Source organism: Hyperolius riggenbachi, chromosome 1, assembly GCF_040937935.1.
Source record: "Hyperolius riggenbachi isolate aHypRig1 chromosome 1, aHypRig1.pri, whole genome shotgun sequence".
NCBI classification, from domain to species: Eukaryota; Metazoa; Chordata; class Amphibia; order Anura; family Hyperoliidae; genus Hyperolius; species Hyperolius riggenbachi.
Genome location: NC_090646.1, coordinates 369,351,120 through 369,378,700, shown reverse-complemented (window position 1 = coordinate 369,378,700; position 27,581 = coordinate 369,351,120). Strand labels below are relative to the sequence as shown.

The 27,581-nt window shown below is 42.2% G+C and overlaps 1 protein-coding gene across 1 annotated transcript in view; it reads left to right on the top strand.

The window, feature by feature from the left end:
- Positions 1 to 27,581, top strand: part of HSDL2 (hydroxysteroid dehydrogenase like 2) — a 92,088-nt gene that overhangs the window by 61,651 nt on the left and 2,856 nt on the right. The window contains exons 8-11 of the mRNA XM_068234297.1: positions 8,052 to 8,246; positions 8,544 to 8,615; positions 9,737 to 9,859; positions 26,155 to 26,283. Coding sequence (XP_068090398.1) covers positions 8,052 to 8,246; positions 8,544 to 8,615; positions 9,737 to 9,859; positions 26,155 to 26,283 — 519 coding nt within the window. The remainder of the gene's footprint in view (positions 1 to 8,051; positions 8,247 to 8,543; positions 8,616 to 9,736; positions 9,860 to 26,154; positions 26,284 to 27,581) is intronic.

The window sequence follows — 27,581 nt, the reverse complement described above, 5'->3', positions numbered from 1 at the left end:
TACATCAACAAGATGGCCACGGCCACAGTGCTCTGGCCTCTTCTCCATTCTGTCCTTTTTCTTCTGGCCTCTACTCCCTAATCCCCTCTCATCTACAAGGGAGGATGCGTGAATACAGGAGCAGACACGTGGGACTGGTCCATGGTGCCTGTTTTTAGATACTGGACTGCCAGCTGATCGAACGGTCAGCTGTTCATACGCTCGTGCGCAGGGCTGTGGAGTTGGAGTCGGCGCAATTTTGGGTACCTGGAGTCTGAGTCGGTGGTTTCATAAACTCGGGGAGTCGGATGATTTTTGGACCAAATCCACAGCCCTGGTAATTTTTAAACTAAGGAGTCAGAGTAGAGGAGTCGGAGCTATTTTGGGTACCTGGAGTCGGTGGTTTCATAGACAGTCGGATGATTTTTTTTTTTTTTGATTTTTTTTTTTACCGACTCCACAGCCCTGCTCATGCTATCCTATCACCCCCGCCCGGACTGTTCATGCTCCTGTTGCTGCGTGCATCGGCCACTCTCTCACTGCTGAACAGGTGAAGCCTTTTCCATTGCGGCCTGCTACATCTGGACCACCATGATCAGGAGGATGGAGACCTGCAGGATCCTACGTGGGGCAGCTACAACTCTGCTGCTGGGGGCAACCAGACGCCACCTAAGGATATGCAGCCGCTCCACTGCCACGATCCGAGGACCCAAAGGCCACCTAATCCACATTGCTCTTAATGCTCCTCCAGCTCCTCATCACGTGGGCTACATCGCTGCCGCACAGGGATGCCAGATGCCACCACAGGAACAAGCTTCCCTGCCACGGCCCGAAGGGGTATATGTGCCACCGCTCAACCTGCTCCCTCTCCTGCTCCATCCCGGCCACGGAAAAAGCCTGATATTTCCTCCACTGTGCCTTTGCACTGCACATGGCTCCGTCTGCTGCTGCCCTTAATCTCCTGCCCGCTAGCTGAGCCAGCCACTGGCCCAGGTCCTGCCGCTGGGCCCTGCAGCAGCACCCAGGCACAGGCATCGGCAGCACAGTGCAGCCCCAGGGACCACTCTGTGGACCTGTGCTCCTCCACCAGTCCACTCAGTTCTCTAGACGCTGGAAAGCCCTAGTTCACCTCCAACAGAGCTAGGGTTTTTCCAACAGACCACAGAGTATTTTGGCTCCCAGCTGCACCCCAGCTGCACCAGGGCCCTCTTTGCCTGCAACCACCATCTAACTGATTTGGAGCCTCCCGACCAATCTCGGTCTGTGCAGCAGGCCGGGGCTATACTATGCGCAGCCCCTTTAGCTTTCTCTCTCTCTCTCTCTCTCTCTCTCTCTCTCTCTCTCTCCCCCTCCCCCCTCTCTCTCTCCCCTTTTCTCTAGCTATTCTTTTCTGAGACAACTGTGGGGCATCTGGAAATGATTGGGGATGCATGAGGAAGTCTGGAGTGCTATGTGAGCAGAGCGACCACACCTACCTGAGCGCTGTTATGTAACATGTCATCCTGCCACTGAGAGACTCCAGCAAAGCACGACTTGTCTGTTAGAACCTGTTCTATCTTAAACATTTAATTTAGGTTTAATTGCTCTATGAATATTCTTATCCATTACTGATTTTCCTGTGTTACACTGACTGTTTTGAGGAGGATAATCTGCAGGTGTTTTCCTGCCCTCTACCACTAGCGTATTAACCACCCTGGCGTTCTATTGAGATCGCCAGGGCGGCTGCGGGAGGGTTTTTTTCAATTTAAAAAAAACTATTTCATGCAAAAGCCCACTAGAGGGCGCTCCTGAGGCGTTCTTCCGATCGCCTCCGGCAAGCATAAGTAACAAGGAAGGCTGCAATGAGCAGCCTTCCTTGTTTGGCTTTCCTCGTCGCCATGGCGACGAGCGGAGTGACGTCAGCCGACGTCCTGACGTCAGCCGACGTCCCGCCTCCGATCCAGCCCTTAGCGCTGGCCGGAACTATTTGTTCCGGCTGCGCAGGGCTCGGGCGGCTGGGGGGACCCTCTTTCGCCGTTGGTCGCGACGGATCGCCGCAGAGCGGCGGCGATCAGGCAGCACACGCGGCTGGCAAAGTGCCGGCTGCGTGTGCTGCTTTTTATTTTATCAAAATCGGCCCAGCAGGGCCTGAGCGGCACCCTCTGGCGGTAATGGACGAGCTGAGCTCGTCCATACCGCTAAGGTGGTTAATAGGCCATATACACTAGTGGGGGCAGCACAGTTGTGGGAAGCTTACAGTGTAACTGTCAGGCATAAAATCCAAAATCAATTCTTTATTTTTATCTGGTAAACAAGTAATAAAGATACTAACCAGGCAATCTAAAAGTTAAAAATCACTCTTACTTCTCCATAAAACATCATCATTCCCCAGTTTTTTTCTTCTTACTTTTGTTTTTCCCTCCCACACCTCTGTTCCTCTCTGGCCAATATTTCTCATGCTGAGACAATGCACTTTCTACTGCAGAGCTGGGTGGGAGTGTCTGAAGACTGGGAGGAGGGCGGGCAATGATACAGAGTAAGGGAGGAAATGTGAGGTTTGGCTTCAAGATAGACACAGTCAAAATAGAAAATCCTAAAGGTGGCCATACATGGTACAATTTTTCAATTAGATAATTTAGTTCAATTAATCCGTTAGATCGAATATAAAAATTTTTCCAGCATGTCCACTCGCCTGGAGATCAATGAACGGGAAACACCTTTCCCGTTCGTTGATCTCTGCCCCCCCCCCCCCCCCCCCGCAATGATCAGCTGCTTCTACGAGAAGCAGCGATCATTATGAGAAAAATACAGTTTCCCAGCCTCCTAACCCTTCCTCCAAGCGTACTTCCTGTACGCTAGCAGGTCGCATAAACAAAAAGTTACTGTGGCATTTTTCATATACAAATACATTACTTTTACACTAAAATTAACTAATTACTTCCTACACGCCCCAATTTTTTTTTTTTGTAATTAAAAAAAAAAATTAAAAAAAAGTTACCTTAGGGACTGAACTTTTTAAATTTTTATGTCAAGAGGGTATAACACTGTTACTTTATAAACTATGGGCTTGTAATTAGGGATGGACGCAAAACTGAAAAAAAAATGCACCTTTATTTCCAAATAAAATATTGGCGCCAAACGTGATAGTGACATAATTTAAACGGTTTTATAACCGGGACAAAAGGGCAAATAAATTTCATGAGTTTTAATTACAGTAGCATGCATTACCGTATTTTTCGGACTATAAGAAGCACTTTTTCTCCCCCAAAAGTGGGGAAAAATAGTTACTGCGTCTTATAGCCCGAATGTAACCCACCTTGGTTTTTTTTCCCTAGTGGGTGGCATGGCAGCAGTAGCAGTGGTAGTCCGCAGTGTGTGGCAGCGGCATCAGCGCGATCCACAATGTCTAAGCGGCATAGGAGAAGCCGCTGTTATAATCCTCTTGTCCTTTGATCTTCCCAGGGTGCCCCCGCAGCGCGATCCACAATGACTAGCGCCAAAGGGAAAGCCGCTGTAATAATCCGCATGTAATCCACTGTAATCATTCTTTTTAATCCAGCCCAGCGTCAGCCCAGTCGTCATCGGCAATGCTTTGTTCTTTAATCTTCTGATCCAGTCCAGCGTCAGCCCAGTAAGCCCTGCAGCAGCGCAATCCCAGCTGACAAAGTATCAGAACATCTTCAGCCGATATAGCGGCAATCCTCGGGGGCTTCCGTACTTGAATTGTGTAGCTGCGTCATCACATGACCCCGGGACACACATGCGCCGGGGTCATGAGAGTGGAAGTAAACAATTCAAGTACGGAAGCCCCCGAGGATTGCCGCTTTAGCGGCTGAAGATGTTCCGATACTTTGTCAGCTGGGATCGCGCTGCTGCAGGGCTTACTGGGCTGACGCTGGACTGGATCAGAAGGTTAAAGAACAAAGCATTGCTGATGACGACTGGGCTGAAGCTGGGCTGGATTAAAAGATTAAAAAGAATGATTACAGCGGATTACATGTGGATGATTTCCCTATGCCGCTTGTCCTTGTGGATCGCGCTGCGGGGTCACCCTGGGGAGATCAAAGTGTATTATAACAGCGCCTTCTCCTATGCCGCTTAGACATTGTGGATCGCGCTGCTGGGCCTGCTGGGGAGATTGAAGTTTCATTGGGACAGCATTGTGGATGATAAAAGCAGCTGATCCTATGCTGCTTTGGAACACCGTGGATCACGTTTGTGCTGCTGATGGACCACATGGACACCCAGACCAGACCCAGCTGCCACCCAGGCTGGTGAGATCTCCTGTAATTGAATGGGTTAGTTAGTGTAGCTAGGGAGGGGGGGGGGGAGTTGTGTAGCTGGGGGGAGGGGAAAGCAGGGGTTAGTGAAATGTAGTTTAGTATAGTTTGTGATGGCAGCAGGGGTTAATGTTGCTTGGCAGTGGGACAGAGACCTCTTGGGGGAAGGAAAAGTCTATAACACGCTCCTGGACCATGGATGCACCCAGGTTTAGTATATATATATATATATATATATATATATATATATATATATATATATATATATATATATATATATAATATATATATATATATTATTTTTCCCCCTAGTTTTTGCCCTTTAAACCTAGGTGCGTCTTATAGTCCGGAGCGTCTTATAGTCCGAAAAATACAGTATTTAAAAACTATAAAGGTCGAAAACTGAAAAAAAATTTCCCCACATTTTTTCCTATTTTCTCATTAAAACACATTTAGAAGAAAATACTTCTTGGCATAAGGTCCCACCTAAAGAAAGCCTAATTGGTGGTGAAAAGAACAAGATATAGTTCATTTCATTGTGATAAGGAATTATAAAGTTATAGACGAATGGAAGGAGCGCTGAAAGGTGAAAATTGCGCTGAAAGGTGAAAATTGCTCTGGTGCTCAAGGGGTAAAACCCCTCAGTTGTGAAGTGGTTAAAATCCTACACGTTAACTGAACAGTTTGTTTATGTTGCTATGTAAGTTTCAGCTTCTAAGCTCTAAAGTGTGAAATAGTTCTTTAACAATTCCTGAAAATATTGCTATAGAGGCGAACTGTTGGTTCTAAAAAATATTATAAAGAATAGTAAAAATAAAAATCTGATCAAAATGCCAGGAAAACAGTCGTTCCTGTAAAGGCACATCTTCACTGACTAAATAAAAAAAAAATATAGATTGCAAACTTTCACACCTGAATTAAAAAAAAAAATACAAATAAATACAGACCACAAAACCGGTTAGTAATGGTCAAAAGGTGGAGACCCTCACTGACTTGCACTCCCTTTCTGTCCAATATGCTTTTTTTATATTCTATATTACAAAAAAGTATATAACATGTATTTGACCTTGCAGAAATGTGTTATAAGCATCTTATAATGTAAGTGGAGAACTTTTCAGCAACCACTTTGTCTAGGCTAGACCACCCCAAGTTCATCCCAGGAGCAGAATGCAAATGCTAAAAGATGGTTGTCTCTTAAGGGATCCTGAACTGAGGGGAGTAGTCGCCTGCCTCTCATGCTGAGCATTAAGCTTTATTTTATATTAATATTTTTTTTTTGAGTCACACACCTGCAATGGTCACTCAGCCAGTGGAGTCATACCAGGGTCAAAGCATGTGATCCTACATTCTGATTTTGGGCCATTAACTTACAGAGGCAAAGCATAAACACAGAATCCAGGCAAATGTCATGGTTTATTAGAGAATGAAGATGACAGTCTCCGGATTCCTTACACTTCAGGTTCCCTTTTTAAAGGGAACCAGAGATGAACGTTTCACACAAAATAAACATATCAGTCGATAGCTTGTAAAGAATAAATTCTCTACCTGATAATTTTGCCACTCTGGTGTGCCTTTTTTAGTGTTTTTTTTTGTTTTTTTATCCATTATTGCTCCAGGAAATATCCAATGTGGCCGCCAGCTCATATCCTTTCTGCTTCCGGGTTATGAGTTGTTCTGGATGTGCTGTCTAGGCTATATGAGAAAGGCTGCTGCAGCCTTTCATCTGTGTGCTTTCATTTTGGTATGATGTGCAGCTGCCTGTAGGAAGTGTCTCTCATAGGAATGAAACTGCAGTCATCATCATTATCTATGCAGAGTGCACACAGAGCACACAGATCATATTGCAGCCACACTTGTCTGTTTCAGAGATTTTTCTCTCAGCAGAGGCAGCCCCTCCCATGTCATCAGAGCTCTCAGTATGCAAAGCTGAGCCAGGAGGGGGCAGGCTTAGGCTTGAAAAGACTCCACAGAAGAGTGACTCAGCTATAATGTTTCCAGGTCAAACCTAGACTGAAGGCTCAGTTGGGGATTCTTACCACAGCTGATAACAGACTAATTAAGCAGATAAGAATGAAACTAAAAGCAGGGTAGGTGTTTACTGTCATGTTCCCACTGATAAATGTAGTAAAATACATGAGGGTGCTTTGTCTCTGGTTCTCTTTAAGAACACAAGAATTTCATAGTTATCACCTTACTGATATCTGAGTGCGTGTGCCTACCACTAGAAAGAAGCCTTTACAAACTAGATATACATGGAAGGTGTGCCAGATTAAACGAACATCGGGAGAAGATTAAAGTTTGCTCATGAACACTTAAAGGTCAGGTGGGTCTGGCATAATGCTCTGAACAGACAAAGCTGTTTTTCTTGGCTTTATTATATGAATAAATGTTCCTGAAAACCAAAGACTGCTCTCTACAAGAAGTGCCTGATACCAACCATAAACTTGGTGATGGAAATGTTATGGTTTGAAACTGCTTTGTTGCATCATGTATGGGGAGCACACACTACAGAATCCATTGTGAAATTGTAACTGTATCAAAGAGCTCTCATTATGGGAGACCATCTCTCAGAAGAGGTAAACGCAACCAAAAGTGGACTTAAAGCGGATCCGAGATGAAAAACTAACTATAAAAAGTAACTTGTCTATAAATCTTATCTAAAGTTTAGATAGTTTACACAGCAAATCTAGCTGCAAACAGCTTTAATAGAATAAGAATATTTCTTCCTGTGATACAATGACAGCCGCCATGTTGTTTGTAAACATTACACAGAAGCAGCTTATCTGCATCTTGAGCAAAGAAAACTAATCCCCCCTCCTCCTCCCTCCTCCCCTCTGCCTCTGAAATCTCTGGCTAGTAATACCTCCCCCTCCTCCTGCCCAGACTGAGCTCCCATGAGCCCTTGCTACTGTCTGAAAGTGCCTTGGCTCTCTGAAAACCCGTGGGAGTGGCTTATTTAGTTTATAGGGAATTAGAGCATTAAAACGAAAACAAAAACGTATTTGGCTTGAGGAATGCCCTATAAACAATAGGAAAGGAACACAATTATGCAATAAGTAAAAGTTCATCTCGGATCCACTTTAAAGGGAACCTAAACTGAGAAGGATATGGATTTTCCTTTTAAAATAATACCAGTTGCCTGACTCTCCTGCTGATCCTGTGTCTCTAATACTTTCCGTCACAGCCCCTCAACAAGCATGCAGATCAGGTGCTCTGACTGAAGTCAGACTGGATTAGCTGCATGCTTGTTTCAGGTGTGAATCATCCGCTAAAGAGATCAGCAGGGCTGCCAGGCAACTGGTATTGTTTAATAGGAAAAATCCATATCCCCCTCAGTTTATGTTCCCTTTAACATTATGACAATGACCCTAAACATCCCAGTAAATCCGGAATGGAGCGGCTGGAAAAAGTTCAGGAATGACCGAGATTAAATAAAGATACGAGTCCTACTAAGATGCAGTTGGGTGACGAGAAATACAGCAGGACAACCCTCCTAAAATCCTACAGCTAAAAATAATCTGCATTACGAGTGGGAATATGTTTCTTCCAGCTACTGTTTGAGAACCAGTTAAAAAAATGTTTTTGTTCAATTAAATTGTATATATTTCTATAATACACAAAGACACAGAGAACATTAATATGTATACATCTGTTAAAAAATAAAATGTTACAAGGTGTGCGTCTGTGGTTTTTGCTTGACTATATACAGTTCCTTGCGTAACAAGGTAAATTTTCATTGCATGGAAACTTGGTTGGTTGCTCACTGATTGTATGTTAAGTGCTTTCTCACAAGTGTGTTTTCCCTCTTGTTAGCTATACATACAGCTGCTATGGATATGTTAGGAGGATCTGGAGTGGATAAGCAGTGCAGAACACCTGACATCATGGCTGATGCTGCATACTCCATATTACTAAAGCCCAAAAGCTATACTGGAAACTTTTTGATCGATGAGGAGCTTCTAAAGACAGAGGGGATCAAGGATTTTGATGTGTATGCTGTGTCTCCAGGTATTCTATATCAGTTGTATGATTAAGAGAGCTACAATGATAAAAAATCACTAGTATATTTTATTAATACAATATGTTAGTTTCTAGCAGTCTTGCCTGTTGCCAGCCTCCATTACGGACTCTTTAAACTGTTTATGATAAACTAAAATCTTTGACCTGCTTGAGGCAGGCATAAACAGTTCTTCTATGATTTTGATTTATACAAAATAACAAAAACAAATTTGGAAATTACATTTTCTTGTCTGACTTTGCAAGTTTGGCATTAACTGATGTGTGTTTTTTTTTTTGTTTTTTTAGGACATCCCTTACTTCCTGACTTCTTTTTAGATATAGACCCAGAAGTTTTGACCAATAAGATGAAAGAGCTTAGTAAGTGATTGTCTTGTTTTACGTTCACTTCAGTCTTTGCAACAGCAGTGACCACATAGGCATATGAGAGTCCCCAGACCCTTCGTCAACTAAACACCAGCAGTTTTGGGTGCATAGTAGGCCTGCAGAACGCATGATTTCCAGGGCTGCTTCCAGTATCTTGAACTGATTCATTTTGCACTTGCATTTTAGACCTGTTCTGGAAGTCATAACTCACTGTCGCCTTCACTTAACTGTTTTACTACCAGTTGATAGAAAATACATTTTGTATCATATTTTATCTTCTGTGTCATCATAAGAATTAACAATTCTCAACTGTCTTAAATCTGCATGTACCAAACACAACACAAATATAGATTGTACTGGTGTGTAGCTTTTTTTTTTTTTTTTAATTTTAGTTGAAAATGCTCAAGGACTGGCTCTAAACATGGTAGAAAAGGATAGCCTGCTTTTGTAAAAAAAAAAAAATGCAATACAAAATACTACACTCGCAGCCCAAACACAACGTTTATGTACTCTAACCCTTACTGTCAGGAAGTCTCAATGTTAGGTCAGCAGTGAGTCACCACAGTTATCTCATGACAGGTTTGCTTTAAGGATTTGAGCAGTACATATTTTTATAACCATCCCAAAACCGCTTTATGATCCATGCCATAGATCTTGCTTTGCAGGAGACGCTCTTAAAATGTTCTTGTATTAAGCAGTGTCCTGGTTCACTTGTGTAGTTGCTGTTACATGTGTATGGTGGTGTGCAGTGGGACAAAGGGGTGTTTGGATAACCTGCGTCTTTTCACATAGCTGGGATCATCATCCAGCTGTAGAAACAAAACGTCTGACCCATCAGTGAAAATGAAAACCTAACAGCCTTATTTCCATGGGCATTTAATTCAAAACAGATCAGCTGTGTTCCCCTATAAATTCAGCACTGCAGTGCCATTTAGCCAGCAAGGGTCATAAATGTAATATCCAAGGAGCAAAGGTCTGAATATTTTTTAACACTTAGCTGTAGCTGCCGTTGTTAGATTCAAAAGTCTAGTTTTTTTACAATTCAAACTTGTAATGTTTGTAATATTTTTGTATATGCATGAGTCTGTCTACTAACCCTTTTGAGTCTGTTGCAGCTGGGACAGAAGCCACACCAAAAGGCCAAAGTCTAGTGGAGGGTACGTTTCAAGCCATCGGAAAAACAATCAATGAAGATGCTGTCAAATCTGTCCAAGGAGTGTACCAGTTTGTACTCTCAGGTAGGAAAGTCACTGTTCCAGCATGATGTTGGAGTGTGATGATTATGAATTAAAGGATACCCCAACTGAAATGTGACATAATGAGATAGAGATGTGTATGTACAATGCCTAGCACACAGATAACTGTGCTGTGTTCCTTTTTTTCTTTCTCTGCCTGAAAGAGTTAAATATCAGGTATGTAAGTGGCTGACTCAAACAGGAAGTGACTACAATGTGACCCTCACTGATAAGAAATTCCCCTTTTTTTTTACCTCTTTCTTGCTCTCAGAAGCCATTTTCTGCTAGGAAAGTGTTTTATAGTTGGAATTTCTTATCAGTGAGGGTCACACTGTAGTCACTTCCTGTCTGAGTCAAGACTGAGTCAGCCACTTGCATACCTTATATTTAACTCTTTCAGGCAGAAAAATAAAAAAAGGAACACAGCATATGTATATGTGTGCTAGGCACTGTACATACACATGTCTATCTCATTATGTCACATTTCAGTTGGGGTATCCTTTAAGTATGAAAACAACCAGAGCTCTGTTAAGTCATTCCACAGAGTAGGAGCAGCATGACAGAAGGCTCTGGTTCTAAATTGAGTAAGGATGGTCAATGAGATGCAAGTAATTCCAAGTTGATGCAGGATTATGCTAATTCTTAATGAAAATGTATGCAGCATGACAAAGGACCACTTAATGCACAGAATTTGTAAGTCTGCATTAACACAGAATTACTTGCATCTTCTCTTCCTCGTTCACATTACACGCATTGCTGTCCATATTTCGGCAACGCGTGCAGGAGGCAGATGCGCACGACATCAGAACTGAATAGACTGCTCTGTGTGATGTTAACACTGCATGCGTTCGCGGACCAGTGCGGTCCACGAACGCATGCTGCACTACAAGTAAATGTGATCAGCCACACAACGGATGCAAGCGCAGATGGCGTGCAATCGTATGTGTTGCGTTCTAATCGCACAGCCATTTCCGTTTGATATTGTGAACAGGGCCTAATTGACCATCCCTAGTCTTGAGTGGGCTCTGGCTACCTTTAGTAGTAATGTTTTTCTTTTCAGATTGTACAAATATTTCACCTTTTACTAAAGATTTCCGTAGAGGGGTCTGGCTATGACTAGATTATTTTGTAGTGTTTAGAAAACCTATACTATATTTAGTATCTCAGTAGTGTACCTATCACTGATGTCATAGCACTGTTATACTCTGCTGGTGGTCGGGGTCTAACCTAATGAGAAGGAGCTGTCTTCTTTCCTTTGATTATCAAGGTTGATAGTCCACATGATCTGACGGGAAGCAGACGATCGCTGTACCGCCACCCCCGAACGAGACATCACAGGACGTGTGAACCAGCCCTTAAGCTCCTGTGACATCCTGGGTTACACTGAAAAAGCTTTGTTTTAGAACAAGAACAGAGGGCTGTGTCCAAGATAACCAGATCTGCAACTGAGTTGTCAGTTAAACTGAATACTCACCTCCTGAGCGTTCAGCGATTCATTTTCCTGCTCGCAACATTACATGATGGGCATGAATGGGAAGTCAAGTGATCGTGATACTTTGCGCGGAGTCGTCGGGGATCTTAAAGACCTGATCCACCGTGGCAGTCGTTAACGGAACGCATTGTGAAATGTCGTTCCTGTGATTGTGGTCCTGTACCCATGTCGCAAGATCACAGAAGCATCCGGTCGTCATCCAAAAAGTCATTGGGAAAATTGTGTGGTGGGTATGAGCCTAAGCACCTTCCTGTACTTCATTTACTAGCAAAAGATCTTTTCAGAACAATCCTAGCGGTCACTGAGCTCTACAGATGCAGCCAAATGCTATGAGAGGGGACATACAGCTGCTGCTATATTTCTTAGGCAGCTCTATCACTGTATGTGGGCAGAAGAAAGAAAAGTATCTCCTACAAGTTTTCTCTTGTACTCAGAGCAGCGTGAAAAAGATGTTGCAACTACAAACCCATTTCCACAAAATGTGTAAAATGTAAATATAAACAGAATGCAGGGAGTTGAAAATTCTGTTAAACCTATATTTAAATGAAAATAATACCAAGCTGACAACAAATCTTGAAACTGGGAAATAATGCATTTTTCAAAAAATTAAGACCAGACAGAAGAAACACTGTTCTATCGCCACTTCTTTTAACAAAATTGTGTACGAAGGCCACCTGCTGTAGTTTTGAAAGTGAATGTCGTCAGTTCAGAGTCTCTTTTGTCATATGTTTTGTTATTGTGCCAATTGTTTTCAGTGGGTGACAGTTCTGGACAGCTGGAAGGTCAATATAGCACCTGAACTCTTTTATTATGGACCCATGCTGATGCAATACATTCAGAATGTGATTTGCTATTGTCTTGCTGGAACGAAAAAGGTTGCTGAAGGAGACAATGGCCTCAATTCACTAAGCTTATCTCCTGTCTTTAGTAACGTTTCTAGAGTTATCACCATGGTGATGATGCATGTAGTATTCTGGAAACCTTTTACCTCAGGCAAACCTAAAGTTAACTCTTCTGTCTTTAAATTAACTCTTTAATCCTTAAAATAACTCCAGAATAAGTACTAACTCAGTTGAAGGTGCTTATTCCACCTGATTTAGAACTGTTCTATAATGCATTATTTCTGAGTTGCTATACAGTAAATGGCTGTTTTGCTTTCCAATTCATTGTTCAACTAAAGAATTATTGAAAATGAATGATACTCATTACCTTTACTTTGGATTTGTAAACTGTGAAAAATTTCAATAAAAATCAATTGGGAAAAAAAAAAAAAAAAAACTCCAGAATTCTAAAGTTAAAGACAGGCTGTTAATTAACTGCGTGTGAAAATAACTACAGAGGAGGAGAGGAGGTAACTTAAGGAATGAAGAGAAGAGATAACTCTCTCGCTGTACGGTTGCAAGTTTACTCTTGCCTTATTATCTCCAGCATAATCTTAGTGAATTGAGGCCGTTTAATGTCTGGGTGGTAGTGCATGTCGCTTCAAAACACTATTACACATAGTTTAGCAGTAATGGTACTTTTCACAGATATGCCATGTACACTATTGCACTGCCATACCATCGCCGATGCTGTTCACTGATAGCAAGCCAGATGGTCCATTTCCTTTTTAGTCTGGAGGTTGTTCCTTGCATAAAGAGTTTTATCTGGATTTTCTGAAGCCTTTAAAGGGAAACTTAACTGTGAGGGATATGGTTTTTTCCTTTTAAACAATACTAGTTGCCTGGCACTCCTGATGATCTCTTTGGTTGCGGTGTTGTCAGAATCACACACCTGAAACAAGCATGCAGCTAATCCAGTCTGAGCTCAGTCAGAGCACCTGATCTGCATGCTTGTTAAGGGGCTGTGGCTAAAAAGTATTAGAGACACAGGATCAGCAGGAGAGTCAGGCAGCTGGTATTATTTTAAAAGCAAAAATCCAGATCCTTCTCAGTTTAGGTTCCCTTTAAGCTACATACTCACCAAAAGAGGCAGGAAGTTGGATCCAGCGTCAAAGTCCCTCGACGAGCAACCCCGAATCCTTCCCCCTGCCGGAGGGTGTACACGACGGGCTTGAACGAAAGTTCAACCGATCACGGTACTTTGCGCAGGAGTCATTGGGGATCTACCCGATCTGAACCCCTGTGTGTGTTTCTTAACGATGTGCCATAGCCGTGGGGGCCAACATCGTTTTAACATGCTTCTGTTAAACGATGGTGCCCAAGTATCACCCGGTGGGTATGGAGCTTTAAAGCAAACCTCTAACATGCCCCAGTTTGAGGGGGGCGGAGTTTCAGCAGGATAGTTCTAATTGTTTTATGACATGCAGAAAAGGAGGCTGCTGATGTCAGGGGACACCTGTACACATAGTTAAAATGTAATTTTGCCTTCTTAAAACAGAATTCAGCTTGCCTGAAAGCAAGGCTGCACATCCAGAACCACTGGTGCATAGTAAGCTTTCAGACTTTTTGGTCCTCATCAGTGTATGGTATTGATCTGGCTCTATAGGATAGGGCTTAGACTAGTACTAAGGAATACCCAGACAGCTTATGGTGACACAGGACCACCAGGAAGGTATAAAAAGGCTAAATGAGACCAAATGGCCCTTTATTAAAAGGCTAAGCTAAATGTAATTTTAATAGTTTTTGACCCGAAATGATTGTTTTCAGCAATTAAAGTTTGCTGTGCATATGTAGCTTAACTCATTGCGGACCGACAGGCTCTGGCCCATTAAAGTGTACACGAGACGTTGAAGGAGAGAAAGATTATACATACCTGGGGCTTGCTTTAGCCCTCTCCAGGCTGATCGCTCCCTCGCCGTCCTTCTGTGCCACCTAGATTTTTTTCAGTCTTGCCCTGAAAGTTCTCCATTCGGCACAGGTGCAGTTTGGCTCCCCCATCCCCCATCATGCTCCTGTCCTTGGGAGCATTGTACTGCACAGCCATAGAAAGCTTCCGGAAATGGGAGCGTGATGGGGGTCATGTGGCCAGGCCAAACATGCCTAGAAGGCACCAGGCCGCGGAGGATGGCGTGCTGCCAGGCAATTTTATGATAGACGCGGTTTTTAAAATATTGGTAATTTATATTTATGGGGTTTAGAGGAGCCTAGGTAAACTGCGTAGAGATCTACTTGAAAGCAAAACTGAGACATACAATTCACTCAATCAAGCTTATAACCAGCATGTGAGGAGCTCACAAGATGGGCAGTAAAACACACAAACGTTTAAAGGGACCTTGGCTCAAAATCACACAAATCCAGTAGATGGATACTGAAGCCAATTAGTTCTATAAATCCACAAATACAGGGAGTGCAGAATTATTAGGCAAATTAGTATTTTGACCACATCATCCTCTTTATGCACGCTGTCTTACTCCAAGCTGTATAGGCTCGAAAGCCTACTACCAATTAAGCATATTAGGTGATTTGCATCTCTGTAATGAGAAGGGGTGTGGTCTAATGACATCAACACCCTATATCAGGTGTGCATAATTATTAGGCAACTTCCTTTCCTTTGGCAAAATGGGTCAAAAGAAGGACTTGACAGGCTCAGAAAAGTCAAAAATAGTGAGATATCTTGCAGATGGATGCAGCACTCTTAAAATTGCAAAGCTTCTGAAGCGTGATCATCGAACAATCAAGCGTTTCATTCAAAATAGTCAACAGGGTCGCAAGAAGCGTGTGGAAAAACCAAGGCGCAAAATAACTGCCCATGAACTGAGAAAAGTCAAACGTACAGCTGCCAAGATGCCACTTGCCACCAGTTTGGCCTTATTTCAGAGCTGCAACATCACTGGAGTGCCCAAAAGCACAAGGTGTGCAATACTCAGAGACATGGCCAAGGTAAGAAAGGCTGAAAGACGACCACCACTGAACAAGACACACAAGCTGAAACGTCAAGACTGGGCCAAGAAATATCTCAAGACTGATTTTTCTAAGGTTTTATGGACTGATGAAATGAGTCTTGATGGGCCAGATGGATGGGCCCGTGGCTGGATTGGTCAAGTGCAGAGAGCTCCAGTCCAATTCAGACACCAGCAAGGTGGAGGTGGAGTACTGGTTTGGGCTGGTATCATGAAAGATGAGCTTGTGGGGCCTTTTCGGGTTGAGGATGGAGTCAAGCTCAACTCCCAGTCCTGCCAGTTTCTGGAAGACACCTTCTTCAAGCAGTGGTACAGGAAGAAGTCTGCATCCTTCAAGAAAAACATGATTTTCATGCAGGACAATGCTCCATCACACGCGTCCAAGTACTCCACAGCGTGGCTGGCAAGAAAGGGTATAAAAGACGAAAAACTAATGACATGGCCTCCTTGTTCACCAGATCTGAACCCCATTGAGAACCTGTGGTCCATCATAAAATGTGAGATTTACAAGGAGGGAAAACAGTACACCTCTCTGAACAGTGTCTGGGAGGCTGTGGTTGCTGCTGCACGCAATGTTGATGGTGAACAGATCAAAACACTGACAGAATCCATGGATGGCAGGCCTTTGAGTGTCCTTGCAAAGAAAGGTGGCTATATTGGTCACTGATTTGTTTTTGTTTTGTTTTTGAATGTCAGAAATGTATATTTGTGAATGTTGAGATGTTATATTGGTTTCACTGGTAAAAATAAATAATTGAAATGGGTATATATTTGGTTTTTTGTTGAGTTGCCTAATAATTATGTAAAGTAATAGTCACCTGCACACACAAATACCCCCTAAAATAGCTAAAACTAAAAACTACTTTCAAAAATATTCAGCTTTGATATTAATGAGTTTTTTGGGTTCATTGAGAACATGGTTGTTGTTCAATAATAAAATTATTCCTCAAAAATACAACTTGCCTAATAATTCTGCACTCCCTCAGGGGCCTCAATTCACAGAGCTTTATCAAACACTTTGTCAAACGGTTGATAATTTTCCTCATGGGCAAAATCTAATTTTGAATTCACTAAGGTGTTATAGATTTATTGATCATTTCATCAATAAAACATTCGATAAATCTATAACACCTTAGTGAATTCAAAATTAGATTTTGCCCATCAGGAAAATTATCAAACGTTTGACAAAGTGTTTGATAAAGCTCTGTGAATTGAGGCCCCTGTATGAGGGTGAGCCACAGCAAAACCAATCTGATTGTGTGGTCCTTCTGTATGGAGTGGATGCAAACCCATCCTACACAAAAAGGGAGCACATTCATAGTTGAACACAGATTCATATGGACAACAGACATGAAAGTGAACTTACCTGAGGTTGCCAGCAAGGCCGGAGTCCTGAAACCTCATAGGGTACAGCTAACTTCCAGGTGTTAGCACCAGCGTAATGTTTTGTATTTACTAGCTTCATGTGAGCACCATGCTTAGTTTATGCAGTTTTATTGTAGTTGTACTGTGGATTTATTCAATTGTGTTTTCTGAAGGAAGCTAAATGCAACATGCAGTGTTTGGAAAATGTAAATCGCAATACAGTAAAATACAGTAAAATTGGTCAACGCACTAAGCCTAAAGGAGACCTAAACATTAGCTTTTTTTTTTACAGGAACATAATTTACGCGGTAATAAAAAAAAAAAAAAATAAATAAAAAAAATAAAAAAAAATAAAAAAATGGCAAGTATTCACTCTTACCTAAACAATGCCCACCTGCTTAATCTACGTGTCATTTTGTTCTGACTCAAGGACACCATGTTCGCTAAATGTTCAGCTTGTTCAGTAAAGAATAAAAACCTATAGAGACAGGAAACTGTGTCGGGCTGCTGCAGCTTCTGCTCATGTAACGTCTTTTCACACAGCTGAAGTGTCCTGCTGGTCACCGTAACCTCTCGCTGGTTTTATTCAACCTCCAACTGACCCTTTGTATAGTGACACTAAAGTGGAAAAAAAAGTATGATGTAATGATTTGTTTGTGTAGTACTGATAATTAATAGAACATTAGTAGCAAAGAAAATAGTATCCTATTTTAATTTTTAGATATATAGCTTTTTTTATAACCTTGCATAATTCTGTCATATTTGCAATTACAAGCTACACTTTGTATTTTTATTTGTTAAAAAAACAAGCAGAGCTAATAACCCTTTCAACTTCCCTGCAGTAAGATCGTATCTAGATCTGTCTCGGACTGTTTCTTTGATTTATAGGTGCTCCAGAAAACCGCGACCCAAGATGGGTCGGCGAGCTCAGAGAGGCTCTCTTGCATAGATAACTGAAGTTTTTTAACTCTTCCTGTACTGGAAACATACCTGTGCTACTAGTGGTGTATTTCTTAGCTGCACTACACATACAAATCCATTATCTCATAAGTTTATTTCCACTTCAGATTCCCTTTAATATTTGTTCTCAGTGTTCACCTAGTGTTGTAGCATTCAGTAAGAACAAGTGTTCAGGAAGAGTTTGCTGCTCACGAGACTGGTTACAACAGCATTTAACCATTTCAGTAGTTTGCCTTCTTTAAAACGGGAGGTATTTACAATTATTCAGGTTTGAGTGAGCTCTGAGATGTCTCCCAAAGCATTACTGTTGAATATGCAAATTATCCTTTGCTGTCCCTGGAAGCTAAACACACCTCCAGAAGTGCTAGAATGCAATGATGTGTCAGCTTCTTAATATTACAGAGCCATACTAATACAACATGCATACAGCCTGTTTCGGATTGATTGATCCTCATCCGTACATGGCATGGGTTAATGTGGCTCTGTGGGGTAGGACTTTTTAACATTTAACCATTTCATAACCGCAACCCTGAAGAAATGCAGCTGATGCCATCCATGTGTACTCTACCTGTACACCCTGTAGAGGTTTTTTTTCCAACAATTTCTTCAGTCACCTATGTGAAACAGTGCTAATAACCTTCTAGCATGTGACTTGGCAGGAATGTATTTCTGACAGACTGTTAGATGAGAAACTGCTGTGTATTTACAATGTACAACGCTGCGATCTACAGCAGCGCTGTACTGGGTACAGCCGTGTGACACGGCTGTCTCCCTGGGAGGCACTAGAGCGATCCGCTGTCATAGGCTGATGCCTATGACAGCCGATCGCTCCGATTGGCTGGTGGGGGGAGGGAGGAGGGGGGTGGAGTAAAAAAAAGGGAAAATGTATTGTAATAAATATTCAAAAATAAACACCCTGGGAGCGATCACAGCCCACCAACAGAAAGCTCTGTTGGTGGGCATAAAAGGAGAGGAAATAACTTGTGTGTGGAGTTGTACAGCCCTGCAGCGAGGTCTTAAAGCTGCAGTGGCATAATTGGTACAAAATGGCCTGGTCACTAGGGGGGGTTTAAAGAGGAACTCCAGTGAAAATAATGTAATTAAAAAAGTGCTTCATTTTTACAATAATTATGTATAAATGATTTAGTCAGTGTTTGCCCATTGTAAAATCTTTTAAATCCCTGATTTACATTTTGACATTACATGGTGACATTTTTACTATTGGCAGGTGATGTAGCTGCTGCTTGCTTTTTTGACAGTTGGAAACAGCTGTAAACAGCTATTTCCCACATTGCAGCAAGGTTCACAGACCGGAAACTGCCAGGAGTACCTCGGTACTCAGAGCTTCTTGTGGGAGGGGTTTCATCACAATATCAGCCATACAGCGCCCCCTGATGGTATGTTTGTGAAAAGGAATAGATTTTTCATGGGAAAAGGGGTATCAGCTACTGATTGGGATAAAGTTCATTTCTTGGTCGGAGTTTCTCTTAAAGAGACACTGAAGCGAAAAAAATATGATATTATGATTTGTATGTGTAGTACAGCTAAGAAATAAAACATTAAGATCAGATACAGTGGAGGAAATAATTATTTGACCCCTCACTGATTTTGTAAGTTTGTCCAATGACAAAGAAATGAAAAGTCTCAGAACAGTATCATTTCAATGGTAGGTTTATTTTAACAGTGGCAGATAGCACATTAAAAGGAAAATCGAAAAAATAACCTTAAATAAAAGATAGCAACTGATTTGCATTTCATTGAGTGAAATAAGTTTTTGAACCCTCTAACAATAAAAGACTTAATACTTAGTGGAAAAACCCTTGTTTGCAAGCACAGAGGTCAAACGTTTCTTGTAATTGATGACCAAGTTTGCACACATTTTAGGAGGAATGTTGGTCCACTCCTCTTTGCAGATCATCTCTAAATCCCTAAGGTTTTGAGGCTGTCTCTGTGCAACTCTGAGCTTGAGCTCCCTCCATAGGTTTTCTATTGGATTAAGGTCCGGAGACTGACTAGGCCACTCCATGACCTTAATGTGCTTCTTCTTGAGCCACTCCTTTGTTGCTTTTGCTGTATGTTTTGGGTCATTGTCGTGCTGGAACACCCATCCACGACCCATTTTCAGTTTCCTGGCAGAGGGAAGGAGGTTGTCGTTCAGGATTTCACGATACATGGCTCCGTCCATTTTCCCGTTAATGCGATTAAGTTGTCCTGTGCCCTTAGCCGAAAATCACCCCCAAAGAAAAATGTTTCCACCCCCATGCTTGACGGTGGGGACGGTGTTTTGGGGGTCATAGGCAGCATTTTTCTTCCTCCAAACACAGCAAGTTGAGTTAATGCCAAAGAGCTCTATTTTGGTCTCATCAGACCACAGCACCTTCTCCCAGTCACTCACAGAATCATTCAGGTGTACATTGGCAAACTTCAGAAGGGCCTGCACATGTGCCTTCTTGAGCAGGGGGACCTTGCGAGCCCTGCAGGATTTTAATCCATTGCGGTGTAATGTGTTTCCAATGGTTTTCTTGGTGACTGTGGTCCCTGCTAATTTGAGGTCATTCACTAACTCCTCCCGTGTAGTTTTAGGATGCTTTTTCACCTTTCTCAGAACCATTGACACCCCACGAGGTGAGATCTTGCGTGGAGCCCCAGAGCGAGGTCGATTGATGGTCATTTTGTGCTCCTTCCATTTTCGAACAATCGCACCAACAGTTGTCACCTTCTCTCCCAGCTTCTTGCTAATGGTTTTGTAGCCCATTCCAGCCTTGTGCAGGTCTACAATTTTGTCTCTGACGTCCTTGGACAGCTCTTTGGTCTTTCCCATGTTGGAGAGTTTGGAGTCTGCTTGATTGATTGATTCTGTGGACAGGTGTCTTTTATACAGGTGACTAGTTAAGACAGGTGTCCTTAATGAGGGTGACTAATTGAGTAGAAGTGTCTAACCACTCTGTGGGAGCCAGAACTCTTAATGGTTGGTAGGGGTTCAAAAACTTATTTCACTCAATGAAATGCAAATCAGTTGCTATCTTTTATTTAAGGTTATTTTTTCGATTTTCCTTTTGATGTGCTATCTGCCACTGTTAAAATAAACCTACCATTGAAATGATACTGTTCTGAGACTTTTCATTTCTTTGTCATTGGACAAACTTACAAAATCAGTGAGGGGTCAAATAATTATTTCCTCCACTGTACATCAGTCTAATTGTTTCCAGTACAGGAAGAGTTAAGAAACGCCAGTTGTTATCTCTATGCAAAAAAGCCATTAACCTCCTGAGCGGTATGGACGAGCTCAGCTCGTCCATCACCGCCGGAGGCTGCCATTCAGGCCCTGCTGGGCCGATTTTCTTCAAATAAAAAGCAGCACACGCAGCCGGCACTTTGCCAGCCGCGTGTTCTGCCTGATTGCCGCCGCTCTGCGGCGATCCGCCGCGTGCAGCGGCGAAAGAGGGTCCCCCCAGCCGCCTGAGCCCATCGTAGCCGGAACAAAAAGTTCCGGCCAGCGCTAAGGGCTGGATCGGAGGCGGCTGACGTCAGGACGTCGGCTGACGTCCATGACGTCACTCCGCTCGTCGCTATGGCGACGATCTAAGCAAAACAAGGAAGGCCGCTCATTGCGGCCTTCCTTGTTTATTCTGGGCGCCGGAGGTGATCGGAAGAACGCCTCCGGAGCGCCCTCTAGTGGGCTTTCATGCAGCCAACTTTTAGTTGGCTGCATGAAATAGTTTTTTTTTTATTAAAAAAAAAAAACCCTCCCGCAGCCTCCCTGGCGATCTCAATAGAACGCCGGGGAGGTTAAGCTCTACTACTTTCAAAGTCTTGGAGAGGGCTGTCTTCTGACTTTTATTATCTCAACTATTAGTGAACAAATTTCTTTTTCTCTGCCAGAGGAGAGGTCATTAGTTCAGACTGCTCTGAAATAATCATTTTGAATGCTGAGTGTTGTGTAATCTGCACATATTCTAGAATGATGCAATGTTAGAAAAAACACTATATACCTGAAAATAAAAATATGAGAATATTTTCTTTGCTGCTAATCTTCTAGTAATTATTCATAGTACACAACCAATTCATTATATCATATCTTTTTTTCGCTTCAGTGTCTCTTTAAAGCCCGTGGTCCTTAAGTGCTTAAAGATAACAGAATGTCTGTGTTGTGCTTAAGGCTTCTTTCCCACTAAGACGTTGCATCAGATGACACGTTAAGGTCGCATAACGTGCCCCTAACGCAACTCCTGGTGGTGTTGGAGCAGGACGCTACCAAGAGCCGCGTTAAAAGCAGCTCTTGGTGCGCCTGCTCTGTCGGATAAGCTGCGGAGACCACGTGAGCGGAGCTCTCCGCATCACGTGGTCCCGCCAGCCAATCAGCGGCCGCTCCTGGAAGTAAACACTGCAAGTGCAGTGAATAATAAGTAGCCATGTGCCTGGCTACGTAGCGGCCTCTCCCCTCCTCCTCTCCGCCCATAAAATAAAAAAATTCACCCATACTGAGCATGTGCAAACAGTCTAACGCGGCTGAAGCGCCGCAGGAACGCACAGTATGCTGCACTTCAAAAGAACGTGCATCCTTGCTGTGTAACGCAACGTGGGCACTGTGAACAGCCCATTGATTTTTCATTGCTGTGCGGTGGGGTGCATTACAGGCTGCACTAACGTCCGCCTGTAACGTCCCACTGTGAAAGCAGCCTGAGGGTGGATTTTAGCATCTACATGTAGTATAAGGAACAGGTTTTAAGTATGATGAACAGCGTATGTAGGTAAGTTAAGAAGTGGTAAAATTGTCCAAGATTGGATGTGTGTAATAAGCTTAAAGAAACCCCTTGGCGAAGCTCTGGTTCACAAACCCATACTTGCCTAAAGAGAAGGAAGTCTGGATTGTAATGAGGCTTTCCTCCCTGTCCTTCGCTGCTGCCTGGGACCCTCCAGCTAATCGGAGCCTCACTCCATTTCTGGCATGAGCAACTCCGGCTTACATGGAAGCCGCAGCCATACTCGCACACGCTTGCATAAGGCAAGGCCTTGGCTGTAATCCTTGGAGGCAGGGATGTAACTAGAGGGTAACAGCCCCTGTGCCCGCAGGGGGGACCAGAGCTGCAAGGGGGGTCCCAACTGCTACTTCTCTACCTCCAACTAAGGGGTCCATTCTTTAGATCGGGTGTTTTAATGGCTACACTTGTTATAGGTGTGAAGATTATGATGTCCACACTTGTTTCATGGCCCTTGCAAGATGGTCCCCCAGGCTGTGAGGGCCACCATGGGAAAGGATGTGAACATTGGGGGGGCCATCAAAAGTTTGCAGGGGAGCCCCATGATTTGTAGTTGCGCCACTGCTTGGAGGATCCGCACTTGGTGACGGGGGTCCAAAGGACAGCAAGAGGAGCATCATTAGGATCTAGAGACTTCTCTCTTCTTGGTTGAGTATGTGATTTTGTACCCGAGCTTTAGCTCAGGTACACTTTTTAAGAGAAGATATGTAGAAATAGTCCTATTTGACCGCTTACTAATTCCTAACAACCCTTTCAGCACTAAGAACAGTGGCCGCAATTCACAGAGCTTTATCAAACACTTTATCGAACGTTTGATAATTTTCCTCATGGGTAAAATCTAATTTTGAATTCACTAAGGTGTTATAGATTTATTGATCATTTCATCGATAAAACATTTGATAAATCTATAACACCTTAGTGAATTCAAAATTAGATTTTACCCATGAGGAAAATGATCAAACTTTTCATAAAGCTCCATGAATTGAGGCCAGTGAAGTCCTATCACTGAAGTTTAAAGCTATAAAATTATAAAACCATATGGTTCTCCAAGGTAAACCTCTCCAACCCCTTTTTATTGATGCTACAAATGTGCACATAATCCTATTAAAATCTATTGGTAATTTCTCCAAAATGACCTAAAACCAATTAAAGGAAACCATATTGAAGCAAGTTCACTAATGGCCATTCGTGTTCTACAACCATATTAGCCTTATTAGATTGGGAATCACTCCCTCATCATAAATGGCTATAAATAACACTAGCTATAATTGCTTACAATAGGCAATATATTAGATTTCTCCAGCCCCCACAACACTTGTGATCCCTAACAAGGAGTGCAGTATGCTGCCAACATATTCTAGTCTCCTGATTAGAACAACAGATTATCACATCCTTACATTAGTTCTGCTTATGAGCCAGTGGATAGCATTTTGCTAAACATCTGAAGTGGTGTAAGCCTACACCATTCAGAAGCAGCCAGCTGCTCACAAAGCAAATACAGCAGTAAACAGAGAAGGTCTAATGGGTTACATTTCATATTCAATGATGATAAAACTAGGAAATCTATTCTGAGTCTGCTCACACTTTTAATGTAAAACTCTGAAGCCATTATGCTTTGGAGATTTTTACTGGCCTCTGCTGTTCTTTGAAGTTGATCATGAGTAATACTCGTGGCATGTTTTGGAAATGCTAAATTGTGTATTATTTTCCCTTATTTAAACAGGTGACCTTTATCATTACTGGGTTTGTGTTTGCTGCCGCACTACTGGTCTGTGTATGTGCCCTACTTCAGAAAAATGATTTGAATTACAGCCCTAGCTGAGCCCTTTCACACCAGCTGTGTTCTGTTTTGGATTTTGAAAAGGCTCACAAATTTTCAAAATGCAAGTACGGTAAAGTTACAATGGGAAACACACACCACCACCACCCACCCTGCCAACCCACCAACCACCACCCACACCACCACCCACCACCACCCACCCACACCACCACCACCTCTTTCTGGATCAAAGAGTTCACTTTCTGACTGATGTCAGGAAGTGAAAAACTGAATCGCTCTGCAAAAGCGTTTACAAAAACTCTTCCCAAAACCGTCCAATTCACAGAAATCGCTAGGAAGGGGGAAAAAATGTGTCAAACGCAAATGTGAACAAGGCCTTAATCCAATAATACAAATACCACATCATATGTCATAGTCAAAAAAGCTTACATTTAAACACATCAATTGACTAAGCATTACTGCATTCAGTAAAGCAGAAAACAGAAATTTGCGATTGTTGCTAAACAACAATTCACTGAAAGTGAAATTACTGACTAGTATTGTCAATTGCTATATTGTGTGGTAAATACCTCAAGAAATGTCAATTCACACAGATTAGAGCATTCAGTAAAACTAGGAACAGTGCTCTAATCTGTTGGTAATTAGAAAACAGCATTTGATAACATTGACAGACTAAAGTAGAGAGCCATTAGGAAGAGCCTCCCTCTCCTGCTATTGGCCCCATTTGATCAGGCGGGACATGAGAACCACAAAAAAGTGTTGCAGAAAGCCTTGTACTTTATTGACACAGACGGCATTGGCAGAGAGAGAAATTAAAGCTACTCTACAGCTGGTTAGGCATACCAAGCAGGACTTTGTGAGTAGTATCAACTTTTTTTGTTAAATTACCGAACTATAGACGCACGTGTGGAAATCTTAGTGATTTTAACCATTTCCCCTCCCCCGGGACGAGTAACTGGGCCGCTGCAAAATACCACTCTGTGCAAGGGCGTAGGTACTACGTCCCTCCCGCCGGGTGAAAATTGCTCTGGTTTTTTAAGAAGAAAAACCCTTCGAGGTGAAGAGGTTAAACATAGTCTGAAATACCAAATGTGGAATTTTGGCAACCAAAATTTTTGAACAGAACAGGTATTAGTGAATTAAAGCCATTGTGTAATAGTTTATTAGGTAGCCCATTTTTTTTTTCTTTTTGAACTTTGCTTCTTTCTTGAAGTTCTGCAATCTGGGCAGCGTGGTATCATCATTTGCCTTGTTTCTTCTTTCTTGAAGTTCTGCAATCTGGGCAGCGTGGTATCATCATTTGCCTTGTTTCTTCTTTCTTGAAGTTCTGCAATCTGGGCAGCGTGGTATCATCATTTGCCTTGTTTCTTCTTTCTTGAAGTTCTGCAATCTGGGCAGCGTGGTATCATCATTTGCCTTGTTTCTTCTTTCTTGATTGATGGCTTGAAACCTCTTCTGCACTTGTTAGTCTTTAATTTGATATCACATATTGTGTAATACTGATAATACTAAGGAGTTAATTTAGGACTTTGCCAAGAATAATTATTTGGTTACCAACATTAAAGGACAATTGTCATGAGAGGGATATGGAGGCTGCCATATTGATTTCCTTTTAAACAATACCAGTTGCCTTGCTATCCTGCTGATCCTTTGCCACTAATACGTTTAGCCACAGACCGTGAACAAGCATGCGGCATATCAGATGTTTCTGACATTCTAGTCAGATCTGACAAGATTAGCTGCATACTTGTTTCAGGTGTTATTCAGACACTACTGCAGCCAGTGAGATTGGCAGGACTGCCAAGCAACTAATATTTTTTAAAAGAAAATAAATATGGCAGCCTCTATATCTCTCTCAGTATAGTTGTCCTTTAAAACCATCTAACTTCTGTCATTTTAGACAAAACCAAGAAAAACATTCCTGTCTCTTTTTGATGTTGCTGTATGCTCTCCAGTTTCTGTTCACACTGCCCTAGATATCATAAAAGATGTGGTCTGAAATCATATTTTTTTTTTTTCATTTTTTTTTCGACAAGAAATGTAGTTTGGATAATTGCTTCCTTTTTCCATGAGTGACTTTGTAGCCTACATTTCTCACAGGTGCAGATGAAGGCACATGGTATCTGGACCTCAAGAATGACAAAGGGGCAGTTGGAAAAGGCGAATCACCGGCAAAGGCGGATGTTGTGATGAGCTTGAGTAGCGATGATTTTGTAAAGATGTTTACAGGTACGTTTAGGAACATTATCTCCATTGGTAATCTCATTACAACCTACAAAGGAAGGGATCGTTTTATCCATAGCACCATCTCTAAGAGAAAAATATTTTTTTTCTTTTAGATCATGTGGGAAAAAGTGTTAGAACCTCTTATGTGTTAAACAACTGTACTGGAGCATGTTTTTCCTCATTTACGGCCTCCAGAGCTGGAAGTCAGCAGACCGGACATGACGTACAGCAAGGGTGTTCATTTTTCTACAACATTTAAAAAATAATAAGCAATCATTTTTATATTATATTAAACTCTAGAGTTGGCTTTAAAGTTACTGGGTCTGTTGGCTAAAACCTTGTCACTACTGGATATAAATTTCTCTTGCAAAGTTTGATGACCGATTTACTTCACTGATTGGATGCAGAAATGAGAACAACCAATCATCAGTGATGTACAGATATCTGCCTAATAAAATAAACTAATTGTGTGCTTCCCCGTGACATTTTCTCACAGGAGAAATTCTTAAGAGAAGTGATCTTCTGTGCTTACCGTTAGCGACTTGTACATCTGCTGTCACTGTTGTAATAGATGGGATGGGGGGGGGGGGGGACAGGGGGTTGTGGATGCTACTTTTGTTTCTAACACATCTGCATGATCATTTCTCTGCTTCCCCTGGCCATTTCATACAATAATCTCTGCCTTTCCGTTGGGCTGTTCTGTGCTTGCTGAAAGCCCATATTATAAAGCCCAGCTACAGGTTCTAGCATATGGCTCAGTAAAAGTACAAATGCTCCTTAATTACACAATCTGCATGGAAAAATGATTTTACGACTGTTGAATGCATATGTAAGTAAAATAATTGGTGCTTTTATAGGTTTGCCTGGGGGAACTGAGCAATCAGATGTGACTTTCATTACACTTCTGATGCTAGTTAAGGTTTTTATCTAAGGATATTGTTTTTTCTTTTCCTCATTTTCTACATAAACTGTTTTGTGAAGTATAGTTTGATAACAAATTACTGGAATATGACGATACCCCTAACCTGAACCCATTAACTTAAAACTCCACTTTTCATAAAATCACTACAAACATAAATCAGTACATTACAAGACATATTTTGTAATTTAATGTTGAAATATATATCCATATCACTTTGCAGCCAGCCTTGCATTCTCAAAACTGTCTTCAGCTGAAATTACAGTTCTGTGAAAGCCTGGGACCTGTACTTTGTGGAGTACAGATTACCTAGAGACTTCCCACCTTGCTGCAGGAGTAGTTAGATGTTCACAGTAGAAGCTTCTTTCTTGTTTTCCATATC